Genomic DNA, 20,173 nt, shown 5'->3' on the forward strand with positions numbered 1-20,173 from the left:
CAAAACGATACTGTAATATTTGACGAATCATCAATTTTAAGGTCAACACGGCGTTATAAACGGAATAAAGACACGGCGCGAGCCGCTCGCTGCTGTCGCTCGACAAGCTCCTGCACCAATTCGATCATCGAGCGCAATCGAGACAATACGATACCCTCCAATTCATCGCCACAATGTCGAACCAAGACCAACACCGCGATGTATCCCAGTATAAGTACTCGGCCATGTCCAACCTGGTCCTCCAGGCGGACCGTCGTTTTGTTTCAAGACGAAATGATGAGGCCACGGGCGATCCCGAGTCTCTCGCTGGAAAGCTGAGCATTCGCGACATGGGAGCTCGCGTCGCTCGCGAAATCGCACCGAAACAAAAGAAGTCGACTGGCCTTACCGGCGTGGAACGCGGTAGCTTACAGGAGGGTGAGGACGTGCTAGCTCGCGAGCAGAAGAAGAAGAAGGGCGAAAAGGCACAGCCGAGAGGTGCTGGTGTCCTGGGAACTGGAGACCTGTTCGTCGAGGGCATCCGATACCGCCCGCGCACACCGGCAACACGGGCGACGTTCGAATTGATACTGAAGATCGTTTCTGACAATCTTGGCGATGTCCCCCAAACTGCCGTGATCAGCGCCGCCGACGTGACTTTGGAGTTCCTGAAGGACGACGACTTGAAAGACACAGAGAAAAAGAGGGAAATTGACGATCTTTTGGGTGTCTCAATGAGCGCGAAGGAATTCAACGAGCTCGTAAATCTCGGAAAGAAAGTCACAGACTACGACGCGCAAGACGAGGACGAGGATATGGACGACAATGCAGAAGACGCCGACGGAGCCGAATTAGACGAAAGACAGGGTGTCGCAGTCGTTTTCGAAGATTCCGATGATGAGGAAGGAGGCATTGTGAATGAAGTCAGGGAAGAGTCCTCCGAGGACGAGGAAGCGGACGAGGATGAGGACGAACCCGCCGCCGACGCAAACGATGCGATGGACATGGAAGACGACGCCATGGTCATCGATTCAGCCCCTCGGAAGCAAGCACAGGAATCAAAGCAGGCAAAGAGTGTCTCTGCTCGAGACATCGATGCATTTTGGCTGCAGCGACAGATCGGAAAGCTCTATGCGGATTCCCACGAACAGCACGACAAGACGACCGACGCTTTGCGCATTCTTTCCGGCGAACCTGATGAGCAGGGCGGAGAGGACAAGTCACTCCGAGAGATCGAGAACGACCTCATGGAGCTTTTCGACTACGAGCATCACGAATTAGTCCAACTCCTTATTGAGAACAGGGAGAAGGTGGTTTGGCTCACTCGTCATTCAAGGGCTGAGACGGATGAAGAGCGAGCTGTGGTGGAGCGCGAAATGGCTTCCGAAGGTCTGCAGTGGATTCTTAATGAGAAGTTTGGAAAGAAGGGCGACGACCAAAAAGGACGGAAGATGGAAATCAAGATGGACCTTGATGCCCCATCATCACTCACAAATGCTCCCCCCGCAGAAGACGAGCGCCCCCAGGGATTGGTGGGTGGTTTGCAACCGCGCAAGCTCATCAACCTGGAGAACTTGGTCTTCGACCAGGGCAATCATCTCATGAGCAACCCCAAGGTCAGGTTGCCGGAGGGCTCAACAAAACGAACTTTCAAGGGATACGAAGAAATCCACGTGCCCCCTCCCAAGAAGCGCAGTGATGCCAGCGACACACTCGTTCCCATAACCGAAATGCCAGAATGGTCTCGCCTGCCCTTCGGTACCACCAAATCCCTCAACAAGATCCAGTCAAAGTGCTACCCAACAGCCTTTGGCGACGATGGCAACATGCTGATTTGTGCACCCACTGGTAGTGGAAAGACAAATGTGGCAATGCTTACAATTCTTCGAGAAATCGGCAAGAACCGCAATCCTGAGACTGGCGACATCGAGCTGGATAACTTCAAAATCGTGTACATTGCGCCCTTGAAGGCGTTGGTACAGGAACAAGTTGGCAACTTTGGAAAGCGACTTGAACCCTATGGTGTCAAGGTCTCTGAGTTGACTGGTGACCGTCAGCTTACCAAGGCTCAAATCGCCGAGACCCAGATCATTGTCACTACTCCTGAGAAGTGGGACGTCATCACGAGAAAGGCTACCGATCTCTCTTACACAAACCTAGTGCGCTTGGTTATCATCGACGAGATCCACTTGCTCCACGACGACCGTGGTCCTGTTCTGGAGAGCATCGTCAGCAGAACCATCAGGAAGACTGAGCAGACTGGCGAGCCCGTCCGTCTGGTTGGTTTGTCTGCGACACTGCCAAACTACAAGGATGTTGCTAGCTTCTTGCGTGTGGATATCAGCACTGGTCTCTTCCACTTTGATGGCAGTTTCCGTCCTTGCCCCTTGCGCCAAGAATTCATTGGAGTCACGGATCGCAAGGCCATCAAGCAGCTGAAGACCATGAACGATGTCACATACAACAAGGTCATTGAGCATGTAGGAGCGAAGGGAAATCAGATGCTCATTTTCGTCCACTCACGAAAGGAGACTGCCAAGACTGCGCGCTACATTCGTGATAAGGCTCTAGAGATGGACACTATCAATCAGATTCTTCGTCACGATGCAGGAAGTCGCGAAGTGCTCAACGAAGCGGCCAGCCAAGCCACCGACAAGGACCTCAAGGATATCCTTCCTTACGGTTTCGGTATTCATCATGCTGGTATGAACCGCATCGATCGTACAGATGTTGAGGACCTTTTCGCCCGTGGCGCTATTCAAGTCCTTGTCTGTACCGCGACCCTTGCTTGGGGTGTCAACCTGCCAGCGCATACCGTCATTATCAAAGGCACTTCAGTATACTCTCCAGAGAAAGGTAGCTGGGTTGAGCTCAGCCCCCAAGACGTCCTGCAGATGCTTGGACGTGCCGGGCGTCCACAATACGATACCTATGGCGAGGGCATCATCATCACAACCCAGAACGAGATCCAGTACTACTTGTCGCTCCTCAATCAACAATTACCAATCGAGAGTCAATTCGTCAGTAAGCTCGTGGACAACTTGAACGCCGAGATTGTGCTCGGCAACGTCCGCAGTAGAGACGAGGGTGTCGAATGGCTTGGCTACACCTACTTGTTCGTTCGTATGCTACGTTCGCCCGGCCTCTACCAAGTTGGCGCGGAATACGAAGATGATGAGGCTTTGGAACAAAAACGAGTTGATTTGATTCATTCTGCTGCTTCAGTACTAAGGAAGTCAAATCTTATCAAATACGATGAGAAGACCGGCAAGCTCCAGTCAACGGAGTTGGGGCGTATCGCTTCCCACTACTACATCACACATGGCTCTATGGAGACTTACAACAACCTGATCCAACCCTCAATCACAACCATTGAGCTGTTCAGAGTATTCTCTCTGAGTGCAGAGTTCAAGTACATCCCCGTGCGTCAGGATGAAAAGCTTGAGCTTGCCAAGTTGTTGGGCAGAGTTCCGATCCCAGTTAAGGAGAGCATCGAGGAGCCTCACGCGAAGATCAACGTGTTGCTGCAAGCCTACATCTCACGACTTAAGTTGGACGGTCTAGCCCTTATGGCTGATATGGTCTACGTCACTCAATCCGCTGGTCGTATTCTCCGCGCCATCTTCGAAATTACCATGAAGAAGGGATGGGCGTCTGTGGCCAAGACCGCCTTGGATCTTTGCAAGATGGCAGAGAAGCGCATGTGGCCAACCATGTCACCACTTCGTCAGTTCCCCAACTGCCCTAGAGACATTGTGCAGAAGTCGGAGAGAATCGAAGTGTCTTGGAGCAACTACTTCGACCTCGACCCTCCTCGAATGGGAGAATTGCTTGGCATGCCCAAGGCCGGCAGAACTGTCTGTGGCTTGGTTGCCAAGTTCCCCAGAGTGGAGGTTCAGGCTCAAGTTCAGCCACCCACGAGATCCATGCTTCGAGTCGAGTTGAGCATCGCTCCCAACTTTGAGTGGGATGTCGAAATCCACGGCCCAGCGGAAAGTTTCTGGATCTTCGTCGAGGATTGTGATGGAGAGGATATCCTCTTCAGTGACCAATTCTTGCTGCGCAAGGAGTACGCCGAGTCTGAGTCGAACGAGCACATTGTCGACTTCACCGTGCCGATCACAGAGCCAATGCCCCCGAACTACTTCATCTCAGTTGTGTCTGATCGCTGGATGCATTCCGAAACAAGATTGCCAGTATCATTCCACAAGCTGATTCTTCCCGAGAGGTTTCCTCCCCACACTGAGCTCCTTGAGCTTCAGCCTTTGCCTGTTGCGGCGCTGAAGGCCAAAGAGTATGCCAAATTGTACCCTGACTGGGACCACTTCAACCGCATCCAGACGCAAACTTTCAACTCGCTGTACAACACCGATCAGAATGTGTTCGTGGGTGCGCCGACGGGAAGTGGCAAGACGGTATGCGCAGAGTTTTCTCTACTGCGACACTGGTCTAAGGCAGACGCTGGACGTGTAGTCTACATCGCACCCTTCCAGGAGCTGATCGACTCACGCCTTGATGACTGGCAGAAGAGGCTTGGCGGTCTCCGGGGTGGAAAGACTATCGAGAAGCTCACGGGAGAAACCACTACCGACTTGAAGATTCTGGAGCGTAGCGACCTGATTCTTGCGACTCCCATCCAATGGGATGTATTGTCCCGCCAGTGGAAGCGCAGGAAGAACGTTTCCACTGTCGAGCTTTTCATTGCAGATGAGGTTCATCTGCTCGGAAACAACATGGGATATGTCTACGAAATCATCATTTCGCGAATGCACTACATCCGAACCCAGACTGAGCTTCCAATGAGAATTATCGCGCTTGGTGTTTCCCTTGCCAACGCCCGCGACCTCGGCGAGTGGATCGACGCGAAGAAGCACGATATCTACAACTTCAGCCCGCACGTCCGCCCTGTACCCCTCGAACTTCACATCCAATCTTACACCAACCCTCACTTCCCTTCACTGATGCTGTCTATGGCGAAGCCGACTTACTTGGCCATCACGCAGATGTCCGCTGACAAACCCGCTATTGTGTTTGTTCCGAGTCGGAAGCAAACACGAGCGACCACGCGTGATCTGCTGACAGCCGCCTTCATGGATGATGACGAAGACCGTTTCCTGCACGCTGAGGTGGAGCAGATGCGCCCTCTTCTTGATCGCATTTCCGAAGAAGCACTCGCCGAGTCTCTTTCTCACGGCGTGGGATACTACCACGAGGCTTTGAGTCAGAGCGACAAGCGTATCGTCAAGCACCTGTACGAGCATGGAGCTATTCAGGTGCTTGTTGCTTCTCGTGACGTTTGCTGGGAGCTCAACAGCACTGCCCACCTCGTCATCGTCATGGGCACGCAATATTTCGAGGGTCGCGAGCATCGCTATGTCGATTACTCCCTAAGCGAAGTCTTGCACATGTTCGGCAAGGCACTCCGACCTTCCAAGGACGGCAGAGGCCGGGGCGTTCTTATGCTTCCGTCAGCCAAGAGAGAATTCTACAAGAAGTTTTTGAATGAGGCTCTCCCTGTCGAGTCACATCTCCACAACTACCTTCACGATGCCTTTGTCACCGAGATCAGCACGAAGATGATCGAGTCTGGTGATGATGCCATCAACTGGACGACGTTCACCTACTTCTACAGGCGTCTCCTGGCCAACCCCAGCTTCTACAGCTTGACCAGCACTACGCAGGATGGTCTCAGCGACTACATGTCGGATCTCATCCAGACCACCCTGCAAGAGCTGAGCGACTCCAAGATCATTGAGCTTGACGAGGACGATGGCTCCGTTGCGCCGCAGAACGCGGCCATGATTGCAGCATACTACAACATCTCCTACATCACTATGCAGACGTTCCTCTTGTCTCTGAGCGCCAAGACCAAACTCAAGGGCGTTTTGGAAATTATCACATCGGCTACTGAATTCGAAGCTATCCAGATCAGGAGGCACGAGGAGGGCATTCTCCGCAGGATCTACGACCGTATTCCTGTCAAGATGGCAGAGCCTGTGTATGATTCGGCCCATTTCAAGGCCTTTGTCCTCCTGCAGGCGCATTTCTCGCGAATGCAGCTGCCGATTGATTTGGCCAAGGACCAAGAAGTCATCATTTCCAAGGTTCTCAGTCTCCTGAGTGCAACGGTTGATATTCTCTCATCTGATGGCCACATCAACGCCATGAACGCCATGGAAATGTCGCAGATGGTTGTGCAGGCGATGTGGGATCGCGATAGCCCCTTGAAGCAGATTCCTCACTTTACACCTGAGGTTGTGAAGGTGGCAAACGAATTTGGGTATGTACCAATTTATGCAGTGCTGATTTGCAAAACTAACGTCGAATTATCTCACAGTGTCAAGGATATCTTCGATTTCATGGAAGCCATGAACCCCGAAGAGAACCCGGATTACGCCAAATTGGTCAAGCGTCTTGGTCTCTCGCAGAAGCAGTTGGGTGAGGCTGCCGCCTTCACCAATGACAAATACCCCGACATTGAGCTTGAACACAGTGTCTTGGATGAGGACGATATCAGAGCCAACGAGCCTGCGTACCTTAGTGTGCAGATCCAACGACAAGTGGAGGAGGATGAGGAGTTTGACCCGACTGTGCACGCACCGTTCTACCCAGCCAAGAAGTTGGAGAACTGGTGGCTTGTTGTAGGGGAGCAGACGACGAAGAACTTGCTTGCCATTAAGCGTGTCACGATCGGACGGGAGCTGAAGGTGAAGGTGGAGTTTACGGTGCCAACAGCTGGTAAGCACGACCTTAAGCTGTTCCTAATGAGCGACAGTTACGTCGGAGTGGATCAAGAGCGCGAATTTTCCATCACGGCTGCGGAGGGTATGGACGTGGACGACAGCGATGAGGAAGAGGACGAGGAATAGACGGCTCGGCAGATGGCAGAACCATCTCGTCCGTACAATATCGCAATGTGTACTATATCGATCGAGAGAGGAGTTGAGGGTAATAGACAGACTTGGTCACATTCAGTTCTTCGCCCTTATCAGAAACCATCTACAGGCGGCTCTTGTCCTCTTTCGACAGGGTTGAATGGCCTGAAGACCGGTTGCGCAGACAGTGTGCGGTGCGACAGCAGTTGCGGTGGTGCCTCAGCGGCCAAGGTGGCATAGGAACGCTGAACAACGGTGATTGATAACCTATCTCAAGTGGGAAAGGCGCAACTAAAGTCAACGACGCATCTTGATTTCTTTTTCTTCAATAAACCACAAGAGGCAATGTAACCTGATCGCGGTGTATCTCTGCCGGAGGCGTTCGACAGGGGTCAAAGTGATATTGAAGTGAAGGAAGCGTGGCTGAGTCGAGGCAGCGAACGTTCGGTGGGCTGGGCATTGACCGGGCCACGTCCACGTTCCCTCTCACAGGCGTCGCGCAACTGAGACTCCGCGATTTAACTCGTCCCTTGGTGGATCAGCGCTAGTCACGTGTCTCCGCCGTCATCCGCGTCCAACTCCAAGAGTTTCTGCGTTCATCTTTTTCCAGGCCATTGCCTTTTTCTGCTACCACAACACGGGGAGCTCCCAATCGCGCCCATCATCCTTCCTGCAGCCAGATTATCTTCTACCATCGTCGCGACAACAAAAAATCACGAACCGCGCGTATCACGACGCGTGTTTCTTCCTTTGACCCATCGCCATTAGTCTTTGGCGTCGCGACTTGCCTATTTACCCCATCCATACCCTTGCAACCCAGCTTCCAAGCTATCGCCACATCACCGACCATGTCTGACGAGCCGACCACCAGCGGTCAATCCGCGCCTGCCGCGACTGAGGAGGTGGAGAAGAAGGTTGAAGGAACCTCGCCTGCTGCTGAAGCTTCTGAGGCGCCCGCGACTGCTGCCAGCGACGCGAAACCATCTGAGTCTGAGGCAGCTGCCAAGGAGACCACCGAGGATGCGCAGAAGGACGACTCCAAAAACAAGGATTGTAAGTCCCTTCTCCGTCGCCACTTAACCTTGATATCAGCACTTGCATACTCAATTGACCATCTTGCTGACGCATTGCTTGACAGCAGCTGAGACCAAAGACGCGGAATCATCCGGCAAGACAGACGAACAATCCAAGGACGAGGACGTCGAGATGAAGGACGTGACAGATGGAGCTGAGGCGAAAGAGACATCTGATGCCGTTGCCAATGATGCTGAGCAAGCGCCTGCTGCTGACGCTGACGCCGCTGATGCGACAGCTGATAAGTCCAAGTCGCGTCGGAGATCGTCCGGTATTCCGGAACACAAGGGCAAAAAGCTTAGCAAGAAGGCATCGAAGGCGAAGTTCTTCAACACCAATGCGCAACCCGGCGATCACTTCCTCGTCAAGCTCAAGGGATACCCTCAATGGCCCGTCATTGTCTGCGACGAGGAAATGCTCCCCGAGACCCTGCTCAAGAGCCGTCCCGTCACCGCGAAGCGTGCCGACGGCACGTATCGCGAAGACTTTGCTGATGGTGGCAAGCGTCAAAATGACCGCACATTCCCCGTCATGTACCTCCGGACGAACGAATTGTAAGTCAATTGATGATACAAGCTCCCAACCCGACCACAAGACGTTCGATGCTAACTCGTGGTTTCCAGCGGTTGGGTACCAAACTCTGCTCTCCAAGAGCTGAACTCCGAAAAGGCGACCGAGCTCCTCACCGACAAAGTCAAGAAGGTCGAGTTGCGCGATGCCTTCGAGCTCGCCATCGAGCAACACCCCCTTGATTACTACAAGGACGAGCTTCAGAAATACCAAGATGAAGTAGCTCAGAAGCAGGCCGCCAAGGATGCCAGAGAGGCCGCAAAGAAGAACAAGAAGAAGACTCCTGCGGTCATTTCGGACGATGATGTCGACATGGCTGATGCTGCGGACGAGGAGGAGGAGGTCCCCGAACCTAAGGAGAAGACCAAGTCCAAGAAGAGAAAGGCGGACGAAGAAGCCATTAGCGTAAGTTACTGGAGACGTAATAGGATTCGTCCTAAAGCTTACTTCCTACAGACCCCGGCACGGACTGATTCTGCCAAGAAGCCTAAGATCAAGCTGAACACATCCTCCACTCCTAAGACGACAAACGGGACAGCTACACCAAAGTCGGCTAAAGAGTCAGCCGCTAAGCCTGCGAAGTCCAAAGCGGCCAAGAAGGAGGGTGCTGAGAAGAAGGCGGAGAAGGAAGTTCCTAAGGAGCCTGAGCTCACCGCTGAAGAGAAGCACCAACGCAAGGAGGCAAGTTAAGATCATGACACGGCTCCCAGCCTAGATGCTAACACGGACTACAGAAGGAGGTTCTCTTCTTGCGCCACAAACTTCAGAAGGGCTTGCTTACCAGAGACCAAGAGCCGAAGGAGGAAGAGATGAAGATGATGTCAGACTACATTACTAAGCTTGAGAGCTTCCCAGATCTTGAGGTCTCGATCATTCGGGCGACCAAGATCAACAAGGTCCTCAAGGCTATTCTCAAGCTTGATTCCATCCCCAAAGAGGAGGAATTCAACTTCAAGAGTCGTTCGCAGACGCTCCTTGACAAGTGGACCAAGATTCTCAGTGGTGGTGATGCCGCTGCTGCGTCCGCAACTCCGGCTCCCACCAATGGTGTCAATGGCACCTCCGGAAAGACTGAGGAGAAGAAGGAGACTTCTGCCACTCCTAACGGTGCTAAAGAGGAAAGCAAGGAAGCTGAAAAGTCCGAGGATTCTGAGAAGCAGACCGAAAAGGAGGCAAGTGCGAAGAAGTCCGAGGAGCCTGAAAAGGCAGAAGAAAAGCCCGAAAAGGCCGAGAAGCCCGCTGAAGAGCCCAGTGAGAAGGTGAGTAACAGTGTCTCATGAACATGCTGAGATGAGCTAACCAAATTCGTAGGAGGCATCTGCGGCCCCGGAAACGGATGAGGTTAAGTCTTAGGGAACCCGTTCACGTTCCCAAAAATCTTGAAAGTGAAGACAAGGCCCAGCCGACTGTGGGCGTCTCGGGCCATTTGAGCCTGGGCTCTTGCGTTTCCTGGCGTATACGGTTTCTCTCGAATCGCAAAGCGATCTCAACTTGGTTTCGGTGTAAAATTACTTGTTCCCGTGTTTCTAAGCCGTGCAGCTGGGAATCGTTAGACGACAAGCAACTGCGGCAGTGCTGATCTCAGACGGCATGCATCGTCTTCGTCCAGTGAAGCGGGTTCATTGTACAAAGGGGTGAAGGCGCCCCCAAGGGAGAGGAATCCAGCTCAGAAAGGACAGTGTTGGCATCCACGGATGCTCGCATTGCCTGCGGCGACCGCTTGTTTGGGTTATGATGAGGCAGGTGTAGGATGGCAATGGCCTAAAGTTTTTGAGGTAGAATGAAGCTCGCCTCAGGTCAAGGGTTTGCGATGTTAGGAGGGCGAGGAGACTGGTAGTCACTAGTTCAACACGGCCTTGGAGGATTGATTTAATGTCATTTATATGGAAAACGCCTTGAAAGACGTGCTTGCGTCCCGACGCACTTATCTGCCAATTCCTAGGCATCTAAATGTGCTATGTCCGTGATATTGTCACCACGGGGATAAAGGTATCCCAAGCCTCTACACACTGTGCACACCAGCGTTGCTAAGGGGTAAAGTGCAGTGCTCCACGTCTGCGACACTGTGTAAGTCCGTGCTTTGAAGATGTTGGCGACGCGTGCCAGTCAGAAAAGCGCGACCTCCATTTCAACGACATATCTTCTCACCGCCAACCGCCTATGTCAACCCACAAAATGAGTGTTGAAGATGACCAAGAACCCCAATTTAGGCAGGAAGATCACCAGGTCAGTGGTTCTGCTTCTCACATGTGTAATTGATGCTGATCTCCGTCTACAGGCCGCCTTCATCTTCCGGCCTCCTGGTGAGGAAGCTGGAGTGGATCGACCCGCCAAACGTCGCCGTTTGTCCAACAAGGCTGTCGTCGAAAAGGCGAATATCGCAACCTCGTCCTCGTTTGTGCCTTTATTGAACGGCGAAGAGCTTCCCGAGTGCGTAGCGCTCCGCGAGAAGCAATTCCAAACGAGCTGGGACCATCTTGAGTCCAAAGCCCAGGTAGGTAGAGCATTATGCCCAATTACTAGAATCTTACGCTGAGCACGAAATCTGGTAGGAAAAACTGCGTGATGCCAACTCGGCCACTCTAGATCAAGTGACTGCTTTCATTCGTGACCAGTCTGGTTCACAGTGAGTGAGAACGGCGTGGGGTTGACTTGCACGACTGACGGCACCACAGGAGCAAAATCCCGACTGCTTTTATCATCACCGGCCCAAACATCTCATCTCAAGACCTGCTGTTCGAACAGTTATCCGAAACGCTTGAGGGGAATACGCGAAGCAAGTTTGTCAGGCTCAAGTCATCGGAAGCGTCCAATTTGAAGGCTGCTCTCAAGAAGATCATTGAGGATGCCACGTCTCGGGGATCTCTGGATGACGATGATGTCGAAATTGCATCCGGACAAGATGTGGGTTTACTTTCCTTCAGCTTGAAGAATGCAATATCAAGCTCACAAACATCAGGGCCGGAAGTATCTCAACTACGACCTCGAGGGTCTGTACGCATTCTCAACGGCGCAGAAATGTGATCACATTTTTGTCTCTTTCCAGGATAGCGAAGGATTTGACAGCGCTCTTCTCTCCGATCTCATCATCCTCTTCAAGTAAGTTGCTATCACAGCAGACTTCTGAAGCATACTGACGTTTTGAAATTAGCTCATGGAGGCCCAAGATCCCATTCACACTTTTATTTGGCATCGCAACATCAGTAGAATTGTTGCAAGCGCGATTACTCAAATCCGCGTGCCAACATCTTTACGGTGCTCAGTTCGATGTCGTCCAAACAAGCGCGATTTTGGAACAGATCTTCAAGCCGACTATTGCGGGATCGGATGCTGCTCTGACTTTGGGAGAGAATTTGTTGCATAGTTTCGTGGAAAGACAGCAAGACCAGGTCGCCAGCATTCAGTCTTTTATCGCATCAATTAAGGTAAGGCTTCCAAATGAATGCTGTAGCGGCCGGGCTGACATTCATAGTACGCATATATGTGTCACTTTTATGCAAATCCGTTGAGCGTCTTTGCTGTGGAGGACGATGAAATGAACAGCGAACTTGTCCAGGACGTACATATCGAGTCAATCCGGTCGCTTCCTTCATTTCGGCGCGAGGTTGAGAAGGCCGTTGAAGCGAAGGATCTGAGATTAGCGAGGTCTTTGTTGGAGGATGATGACCTGTTGCGCGAAAAGGTTTTCGACATTCCAGAGAAAAAACGGGAATGGGTCACCCGCCTTCTCCGCTCGCTCAAGCTCATCCAGGCAACGGGTCTCGTTCAAGATGACTTTTCCTCAATGTACATGAAGGCGGTGGCCGAGGGAACTTCCCCTTCGTCCGATGGCTGGGACATTGTTGAAAGCATCAAGCGGATGCAACCGGATGATTTTGTCTCGATGCTGCAACGTGTTCAAGACGCCGTGGCCAGCGGAGATGCCCAGCTGTGTCTCACCGGATGGGAGTCCGAGGCCGGGGACCTCCCTTCTCTTGTAGAAAGCCTTCTCCGCGACTCAAAGGAGCTTCTCGGCAGGGCGAAAGAGGACGGCAGCACTTTGCGGAGCGCCTACAGTGGCCACAGCCGGGTCCTTCGCACCACCGTTGTTGCGCAAAAGGTGCAGCTCAGCCACGATTCGGCAGCCCTTTCCGAAGACGATAAAGCTTTTACCAAAATCGTGGACCGTGTCGCGGAAGTATTCCAAGACGTCACACACTGCGAACCGGCCGCAGAGATTTTCCTGCACGAGACATGGCTCTACGATTCCAAGACACCGTACCGCGACGTTTTCGTACCTCGGCCCCAGGATGTCTTTGAGCGGAGCCTGAAGCGACCGCAAGACTACCTCGCGTGTTCGTGCTGCAGCACCGACGAGGGCATCTCCACGACGATGCCCGTCACGTCGCTGCTCTACCATTTGTATTTGGAGACGGGTAACCTCATCAACGTCGCAGATCTATGGGCCGCCTTCTACGCCATGGTTGCCGGCGATACGGAGAGCGAAGGGAACGCCGATGAGCGGGGGGCGCTGGTGTCCTTTTACCGGGGCCTGGCGGAGCTAAAAGCACTCGGCTTTGTCAAGATGAGCAGGAAGAAGACGGACCACATTGCCAAGCTCAAGTGGCTTTAGGAGCTGAAAGGCTTGTCGACGACGGCCTGGGACTGTGAAACGAGGCCGTGGCGTGAGGTTGCACGTCAGACGCGTAGTCCAGGAGAGATAATTCGGCATTGATGTTATTTTTTTTGTTCAGTATCAGCAGGTAAAATTGATGCTTTACCTCTACAGACCACTCTTCGAATGATCAAAAAGACGGGTTGTAAGGCTATTTTGGAGGGGGGACGGGTGTCTCTTTGAAGGAAATTTGTCATTGACATGGTTTTTTTAGGGTCGAGCACAGTGTTTTCGTGTTTGTGTCTGTCTAAACCTTGGACAAGGCTATTGTACGTTGACTTCTTTGTCTAGTAGTCGTCCGGGACACCACGGAACCGACTGCTCAGCCCCCCTTCACAAATCCAAGCTCCGTCCGCAAACCGCTGAAAGCACGGCTGTCCGATTTACCGGTCTTTGGCCAGGCGAGGGACTGTGCTAAGAGTAAGAATTGTAATTGAGGGTAAGTCAATGTGTAGGAGGGTAGAGGAAGCATGGCGAGGAGGGAAAACGGAGTGGAATGGGCGGATCTTGTCTCGGAACCTCCATATTCGGGGCGGGCGGAGCTGGCTTCTTGTTGCGGCCGGCACGCGACTCGTTTCTAGGCCGGCCGGACTGGAATTTCTCAGACATTTCATACGCAACGAGAAGCGCGAGCCCACCACCTTGTATCCTTTCCGTCGCTGTGTCTCGCTCCTCCACCCCCTGTCGAGCTGTCACTCACCCGACCCTCTTCCTCCCCGCCCTCCGCCATGTCTCATACTGGATTTTAGGCGTATCGAGCAGATAAAGAGAGTCGGCACACCAAAACCACCTGGACTTGTAAGTCCGAATAGAGAGCGAGAGAGAGAGAGGGAGAAAGCGAGAGAGAACCGGCAGTCTGGGTAGGGGGGCTTGCTCTTCCCAAGCCCTCTCAGGAGAAAGTAAACGCCGCTTACAACCTCGCCTGACCTTACCCAGGATGGCAAACTCTGGCCGTCAACGGACAAAGCAGTCGTGTCTCGCCTGACGTATTAGTCGCCCTGCCGCAGCCCCCCTCCTCCTCGTTTGACTTCGGGTCCCAGTCGGTCGGGTCGCTCTGGTGGAGTAATGCGTGCGAGGAAGTGTGGTCTGGATTTCTGTTGTGACGGTTTCTTTCCCGTCTTTTTTTCACTGTTCCAGCTGCTTGTGGTGGGCCCCCCCATTGCCCCATTGATCCATCATCTTTCCTCCTTTGGGGGAGGGGGGTTCTGTTCTTGTTGTTTTTGTCTCTGATCAGGGTTGCTGTTCCGGATCAAAGAAAGCCATATCGAGGAAAAAGGGGGAACGGTGTGATGGGAGGGTTCAATCGGCTAGTGGCCGGGCCCCGTCCCTTTGGGTTCGGTTTGCTCACGAACATACAAGAGAGGCGGTCTTCCGCATCCTCAAGTGTGTATAGATGCTTCAACATCGATCTCTTTCAGATTCCATTACCACAAGTTTCCTATCTCGAGAATCTATAGAAGTCAACAACGTTTTTTTCACACAAACACGTATTACTTTCTAATTCCCTCTCCCGTCTGTGCAGGCATAGATCTAAAGCACAGAGCCTCCTCTTCTATTCTATTCAAAGGAACCAAAATTAAGACGGGGAGAGGACAGCATCAAAGCTGCAAGACGCCACAGTCTGTTCTCACGGAGATCTTCATTTCATATCTCTCAAAACACTTTATTCATCACTCTACTTTTTGCTGAAAACTCATCTCATCACTTGAATCACTACTACAAAATCAATTTTCTCTCTGATCGTTGCCATCGAACCGTGCTGCCGGTACCTTGATATTCATAATACTCTTTCGAAAGCATACACAGAGCTACCGAACTTAAGACACCCCAATCCCTGGAGACGAACCGCATACTTCGGAAGAGTTTGACAGGAGGATAAAAGGGGAGCTGAGAACGCAAGAGAGGAACCATAGAACTCAAGGAGGAAAAAAAGAAAACAGAAGAAAAAGATGGCAACCAGACACCACCACACCACCAGCGGCGGCATCGGCAACCGGCGAGCGGCCCGCAACGCGGCTTTCCAGGAGAAGATGCGCCAGATGCGCCTCCCCCTGGCCCCTCTGGTCCAAATGTCGACGGGCGCCGTCCACCCGGCCTTCCCCGCGACGCTGCTCAACTTTTGGCTGCTCACCGAGGACCAGCTCGACGACCTTGCGCGCTTTTATCACCAGCGCAGCCCCTCGCCCTGGTCTGGGCAGTACCCCTGCCCCATCACCTGGCAGTCGGGCCTCACCGTCGAGGAGAAGCGCAGGAAGATTGGCAAGTTTATCGGTCTTAGGTACGTTGAAACGTTATAGCACTTTGAGTCTGGATTTGCGACTGACGTATATTGCGCAACAGAGGCTGTGAGACTCCCATTCGGATACGTATCAAGACCGAGGAGCAAATCATGGAGGAGGCGCGGCAGGCGAGATTAGCCGAGGACGAAGAGGCTTTGAGAAGGAAGATGCCGTGGTACTCATGATTTTCGAGACCACGAAGGTTGTCATTGATAGTTTGGGTTTGCCATTTGGTTTTCTTGCTTTCTTGCATGGCATTGCGTTGATATCACAACACATTTCAAGGCGTTGGTGGCATAGCTTTCCACATAGAATTAGACCATCTATGGACTCACGTCTGGGGAAAAGAGGGGTCAACCAAGGATTTTAGAGACTTTCAATCAATTCATGATGCAAAACGTGCCGACTATGACCCTTAACGCCTGAAAACCGTGAAGCCGTTGAATGCTCTTTTTCCATACACCGGGGGGATGAGGTATCTAATGACAATGTGGACGGTGCGGAGCGCCTGAGCGCTTATTGATATGTGGACGGGACGTATGATGTGTGGATGGAGGTGAATTTGTGGTATAGTAGAGATGATGGCCGTATTGCTTATTTCTTGCCCTTCTTCTTCTTGGAGGGTGTGCTGGTGGTAGAGGCGGTAGAGGCGGTAGAGTCAACGAGAACGGCGTCGCCATCAACACTGGGAGGGGCGGTCGAGCTCTTCTCGGACTCGTCGAGCTCCTTCATAAACTCGGTCTGGATAGTCGATCTGCGCTTCTCCCACCACGCCTTCTCCTGCTCGACGGTGTTCTGGACTTCCTCGAGGCGGTTGCGCACAATGGTGTTGGCGGCAATCTCGTTGGCGGACTGGAAGATGGACTGACCCCAGTTGGGGGCAAGGGCGTTGGCCTGGGTATTACGTTAGTAGGCAATCTCCTAATTTGAACAGAGCCCTGGGCTCTGGAGCAGGTATACTGACCTCCATCACGACGTCGCGCAGTTCATCCTCCATCTCCTTCTCTGCACGCTGGAAGCGCTGCCACAGATCATCACCGACGCTTCCCCGCTGCAGCAACGTGCTGCAGGCCTGCTTGGCGGAACGAATCTGGACCAGACGGTGGATATCCTCAACAGCGCGGCGGAGGAGGGCGGCTTTGATGACGGTGGAGGGGATCTTGGGGGACTTCTCGGCGCCCTCTTCCGGAGATTCGAGGTGCAGCAGCGACAGGTAAATGTTGCGCTGCAGATGGGGACCGAACCAAGGAGCAAGGTTGGCGCTCTGAGCTGTAACAATGAAAGAGCCTTGGTCAGTATTCTTGTTTTTTGAGGATATCGTCGGCATCGCGGGCTGCTCTTGCGCGAAAGAGGACGGTAGGACTTACTGGCTTTGCGCTTTCTGTAAATCGTGGAAAAGGTCATGAAGACGCCGCCGAGAACCGTGAGGTAGGCGAAAGGGAGCACAAGGCTCATCCAGTCGACATCGAACATGGCTGCGGTTTATTGTGCGCTCGTAAGGATCGTGGTGGGAAAGTAAAGAGGATGAACGAAGGACAAGGAATTTGCGGTTGCAGGTGATTTGTTGTTGGTGTTGATGAAGCGTGTCCAGTACTGTACCAAAGTGACAGGACAGCTTGCCCGTCGCATTGGACACTTTTTTGGCTGCCCACTGTAAAGTCAAAGGCCGTCCCGCTGCTTTACTCCGCCCTATATCTGAGCCCTTGCACCTTGGATTTTCTGGCCCGAGTAATTCACAGGAAGACTAAAATCGACTGGCAAACTGACAATACAACGATTCAAAGACATACTCAACTTTCGAATCTTCCACAATAAAAGTACATTTTTCTTTTTCCATGGTTCTTTGGGTGCTTGATGAATGCAGCTGGTAAAGCGGCAGCTTCCTGGACCAGGTACAAGGGTACAAAGAGACCTTTGGTCCTTGAGCAGGGCAAGTGTGGCTGCTGGTCCGGTCGCACCTTGCCTCGAAAGCCATCCTAGTACTGTGTAAGCCTGTAAGGCCGTTCCCAACTGCCCCTGCTTGGGTGGTGAATAAGCTATGCCAGGGGCCGCTGAAGGAACGTGCATCCCCCTCCCCTCCGTCGTTTTGCCGGTCCCACAATAAGGCACCACCTTTGATGACGCTGTTGCAAGCTGCGGCGATTCACCTTTAGGTTGGCCAAGTGGTACGCACTGGAGCTCTCATGAACCCATCTCATCCCACTAAGCAACAGCGAAAGCAAAAGCTGCCACAAACTCGAGCCTTCTTTCCACTCCTTCACCCTGCTACAACGTCTCTTTTTCACGCACCAGCTTTGAAACGACATATGCAAGGGCATGGGCGCTCTACTCTGAAATCAATTCTATAGATTTTCTTATTTAATCCTTATACCCCCCGACCTTTTTTCGACATTGATCACACCTTCCAGAGCTTCGATTTTCGCCATCCAAGATGCTCCTCAGACTCCGAGGGCCCGACGGCACAAGTCGTCTGAATATAGACGCCAACGACACATTTGGACACCTGGGCAGTCTGGTATGAGGGTCATCTGTTCTACAAGCTGTGCGAGGTCCGACTGACCCTTCCAGTTGATTCCGAATCTTCCAGAGACCGTCGACCCGAACTCCATAACCCTTTCAAATGCACCTACAGGTGGCGATGCTAAGAACTTGGTCGAGATCGCCTCCTTCAAGGTTGGACAGATCGGACTGAAGTAAGCCAGCGTCTAGCCTCCAGCCTGAGTACAATACTAACTTCTTCGCAGACATGGCGATCTCATCTTCATAAACTACAAGCTCAAAGATGGTCAAGCCAACGGTGATGCGAACGGCACCGAAGCAAGCCACCCTTTGGCATCTTCAAACCGACTCAACGGCAAGCCCATTCTGCCGACTGAAAACCTGCCGATCGATCCCCCGCCCGTGACGTCGCCGTCAGAGAAAATCAAGAATCCCTGGGATGTTGTCAGGCAGCATCCACTAGACGATCGGTTAGACAAGAAGGATGGGAAGATTCCGAGAGGCCGCGACCACAAGATGTGCCGGCACGGACCGAAGGGCATGTGTGACTACTGCATGCCTCTGGATCCGTTCAACGCGAAGTACCTGGACGAGAAGAAGATCAAGTATCTGTCGTTCCACTCGCATTTGCGGAAAATCAACTCCGCCACGAACAAGCCTGAGCTTGGAAGCTCTTATATCCCACCCCTTGTCGAGCCATACTTCAGAGTCAAGCGCGACTGTCCTTCGGGCCATCCTCAGTGGCCTGAAGGTATCTGCACCAAGTGCCAGCCGAGCGCCATCACCTTGCAGCCACAGCCATTCCGCATGGTTGACCATGTGGAATTTTCGTCACCTGCTATTATCGACACGTTCATCGACGCTTGGAGAAAGACAGGAGGTCAAAGATTGGGCATCTTGTACGGCCGGTACACAGAGTATGAGGTTGTACCTCTCGGCATAAAGGCCGTCGTCGAGGCCATCTATGAGCCGCCCCAAATCGATGAAGTGGACGGAGTGTCGTTGAATACGTGGGAGAACCAGAAGGATGTTGATGAGGTCGCAAGGCTCTGTGGGCTGCAGCAGGTCGGCGTCATTTTTACTGACCTTCTGGACGCTGGAGCAGGCGACGGATCAGTCGTTTGCAAGAGACACGCTGATTCGTACTTCCTGGCTTCGCAGGAAATCTGCTTCATCTCACGTTTACAGGCTCAACACCCAAAGCCCACCAAGTGGAGCGACAGCGGCAAATTTGGATCCAACTTCGTCACTTGCATTGTCTCGGGCAACGAGTCAGGAGAAATCTCGATTTCATCATACCAGGCTTCTAACGATGCTGTGGAGATGGTCCGCGCCGATATCATCGAACCCTCAGCTGACCCCAACGTGATGCTGGTTCAAGAGGAAGAGGAAGACGACGGATCCACAAGCCGGACAAGATACATCCCCGAAGTTTTCTACCGTCGGATCAATGAGTACGGTGCCAATGTACAGGAGAACGCAAAGCCATCGTTCCCCGTAGAGTATCTCTTCGTGACCTTGACACACGGATTCCCGGATGAGTCCAAGCCTACTTTCACCCAATTGGGTTTCCCCATCGAGAACCGCGAGTACATGGGCGAAAGTCAAGAACACTCTGCGGCCGCTAGGATCCTCAAGTTCTCAGGCGGTCAGAAACCCGCCGAAGGTGGCCTGGAAATGTCCAACTTCCACTTACTCACCTTTATTCGCCAGATGGGCATTCTTTCCAAGGTGTGTTGGTCACGCTCATTTGGAAGCTTGTTACTTACATATTCTAGGACGAAGAGTCGCTGTTATGCCGAGTTGCATCGCAACACGACCTGGCTGACAATTACCAGCTGCGATCTACCGAGGGCTGGAGGACTTTGCAGGCGATCCTGCAATCGACCGGTGAGCGAATCCCCAAGCGCCCACGGCAGTCCGAGGGCCATCCCGCTTCCAGTGAATTGCATGATCCATTTGGGCGCCAATTCAGGACCACAGAAGAACCCCTTGCTAAACGATTTGCTGCCTTCAGGCTGAACGAGCGTCGCCCACCTCGGTAAGCAGAGCAATTTCGTGAGATGTGCTCTGTGAATCCGAATATTCTACGCAACTGGGTGTCATCAAGCGATGATGCGGACCCTGGGAAAAGGCTCTCTCAAAACTCTCGAGAACTCTAGATGGGAAAGGATCGGGAATGCATGCTTATGCGATTGGCCAAAGGTGACAGGCTTGGTGTTTGGGGATCAGGGAATCATGTG

General features: G+C 52.6%; 6 protein-coding genes across 6 annotated transcripts; 5 read left to right on the forward strand and 1 right to left on the reverse strand.

Annotated features, from left to right (window-relative positions):
• Positions 1 to 173: 173 nt before the first annotated feature.
• Positions 174 to 6,848, forward strand: CABS01_04444 (Sec63 Brl domain-containing protein; the record flags this gene model as incomplete). Its single annotated transcript, XM_060537815.1, has 2 exons — positions 174 to 6,259; positions 6,317 to 6,848. 2 exons carry the CDS (start codon positions 174 to 176, stop codon positions 6,846 to 6,848), a joined length of 6,618 nt encoding a protein of 2,205 aa, XP_060390660.1.
• Positions 6,849 to 7,702: 854 nt separating this feature from the next.
• On the forward strand, positions 7,703 to 9,851 carry CABS01_04445 (PWWP domain-containing protein; the record flags this gene model as incomplete). The annotated part of the gene is made up of 6 exons (XM_060537816.1): positions 7,703 to 7,907; positions 7,993 to 8,482; positions 8,552 to 8,903; positions 8,955 to 9,128; positions 9,233 to 9,757; positions 9,810 to 9,851. The coding sequence occupies 6 exons, from the start codon at positions 7,703 to 7,705 to the stop codon at positions 9,849 to 9,851; spliced, it is 1,788 nt and encodes a 595-aa protein (XP_060390661.1).
• An 807-nt stretch (positions 9,852 to 10,658) lies between these two features.
• Positions 10,659 to 13,110, forward strand: CABS01_04446 (origin recognition complex subunit; the record flags this gene model as incomplete). Its single annotated transcript, XM_060537817.1, has 7 exons — positions 10,659 to 10,724; positions 10,777 to 10,992; positions 11,051 to 11,124; positions 11,174 to 11,402; positions 11,458 to 11,597; positions 11,650 to 11,923; positions 11,971 to 13,110. The coding sequence occupies 7 exons, from the start codon at positions 10,659 to 10,661 to the stop codon at positions 13,108 to 13,110; spliced, it is 2,139 nt and encodes a 712-aa protein (XP_060390662.1).
• Positions 13,111 to 15,101: 1,991 nt separating this feature from the next.
• CABS01_04447 (uncharacterized protein) lies at positions 15,102 to 15,616 on the forward strand (the record flags this gene model as incomplete). Its single annotated transcript, XM_060537818.1, has 2 exons — positions 15,102 to 15,430; positions 15,493 to 15,616. 2 exons carry the CDS (start codon positions 15,102 to 15,104, stop codon positions 15,614 to 15,616), a joined length of 453 nt encoding a protein of 150 aa, XP_060390663.1.
• A 409-nt stretch (positions 15,617 to 16,025) lies between these two features.
• CABS01_04448 (preprotein translocase subunit Sec66) lies at positions 16,026 to 16,904 on the reverse strand (the record flags this gene model as incomplete). The annotated part of the gene is made up of 3 exons (XM_060537819.1): positions 16,026 to 16,325; positions 16,396 to 16,700; positions 16,799 to 16,904. The coding sequence occupies 3 exons, from the start codon at positions 16,902 to 16,904 to the stop codon at positions 16,026 to 16,028; spliced, it is 711 nt and encodes a 236-aa protein (XP_060390664.1).
• A 958-nt stretch (positions 16,905 to 17,862) lies between these two features.
• CABS01_04449 (nuclear protein localization protein 4) lies at positions 17,863 to 19,975 on the forward strand (the record flags this gene model as incomplete). Its single annotated transcript, XM_060537820.1, has 4 exons — positions 17,863 to 17,946; positions 18,000 to 18,124; positions 18,176 to 19,661; positions 19,709 to 19,975. 4 exons carry the CDS (start codon positions 17,863 to 17,865, stop codon positions 19,973 to 19,975), a joined length of 1,962 nt encoding a protein of 653 aa, XP_060390665.1.
• Positions 19,976 to 20,173: the final 198 nt, after the last annotated feature.

Source organism: Colletotrichum abscissum (genome assembly GCF_030869225.1).
Source record: "Colletotrichum abscissum strain IMI 504890 chromosome Unknown Scaffold_8.1, whole genome shotgun sequence".
NCBI classification, from domain to species: Eukaryota; Fungi; Ascomycota; class Sordariomycetes; order Glomerellales; family Glomerellaceae; genus Colletotrichum; species Colletotrichum abscissum.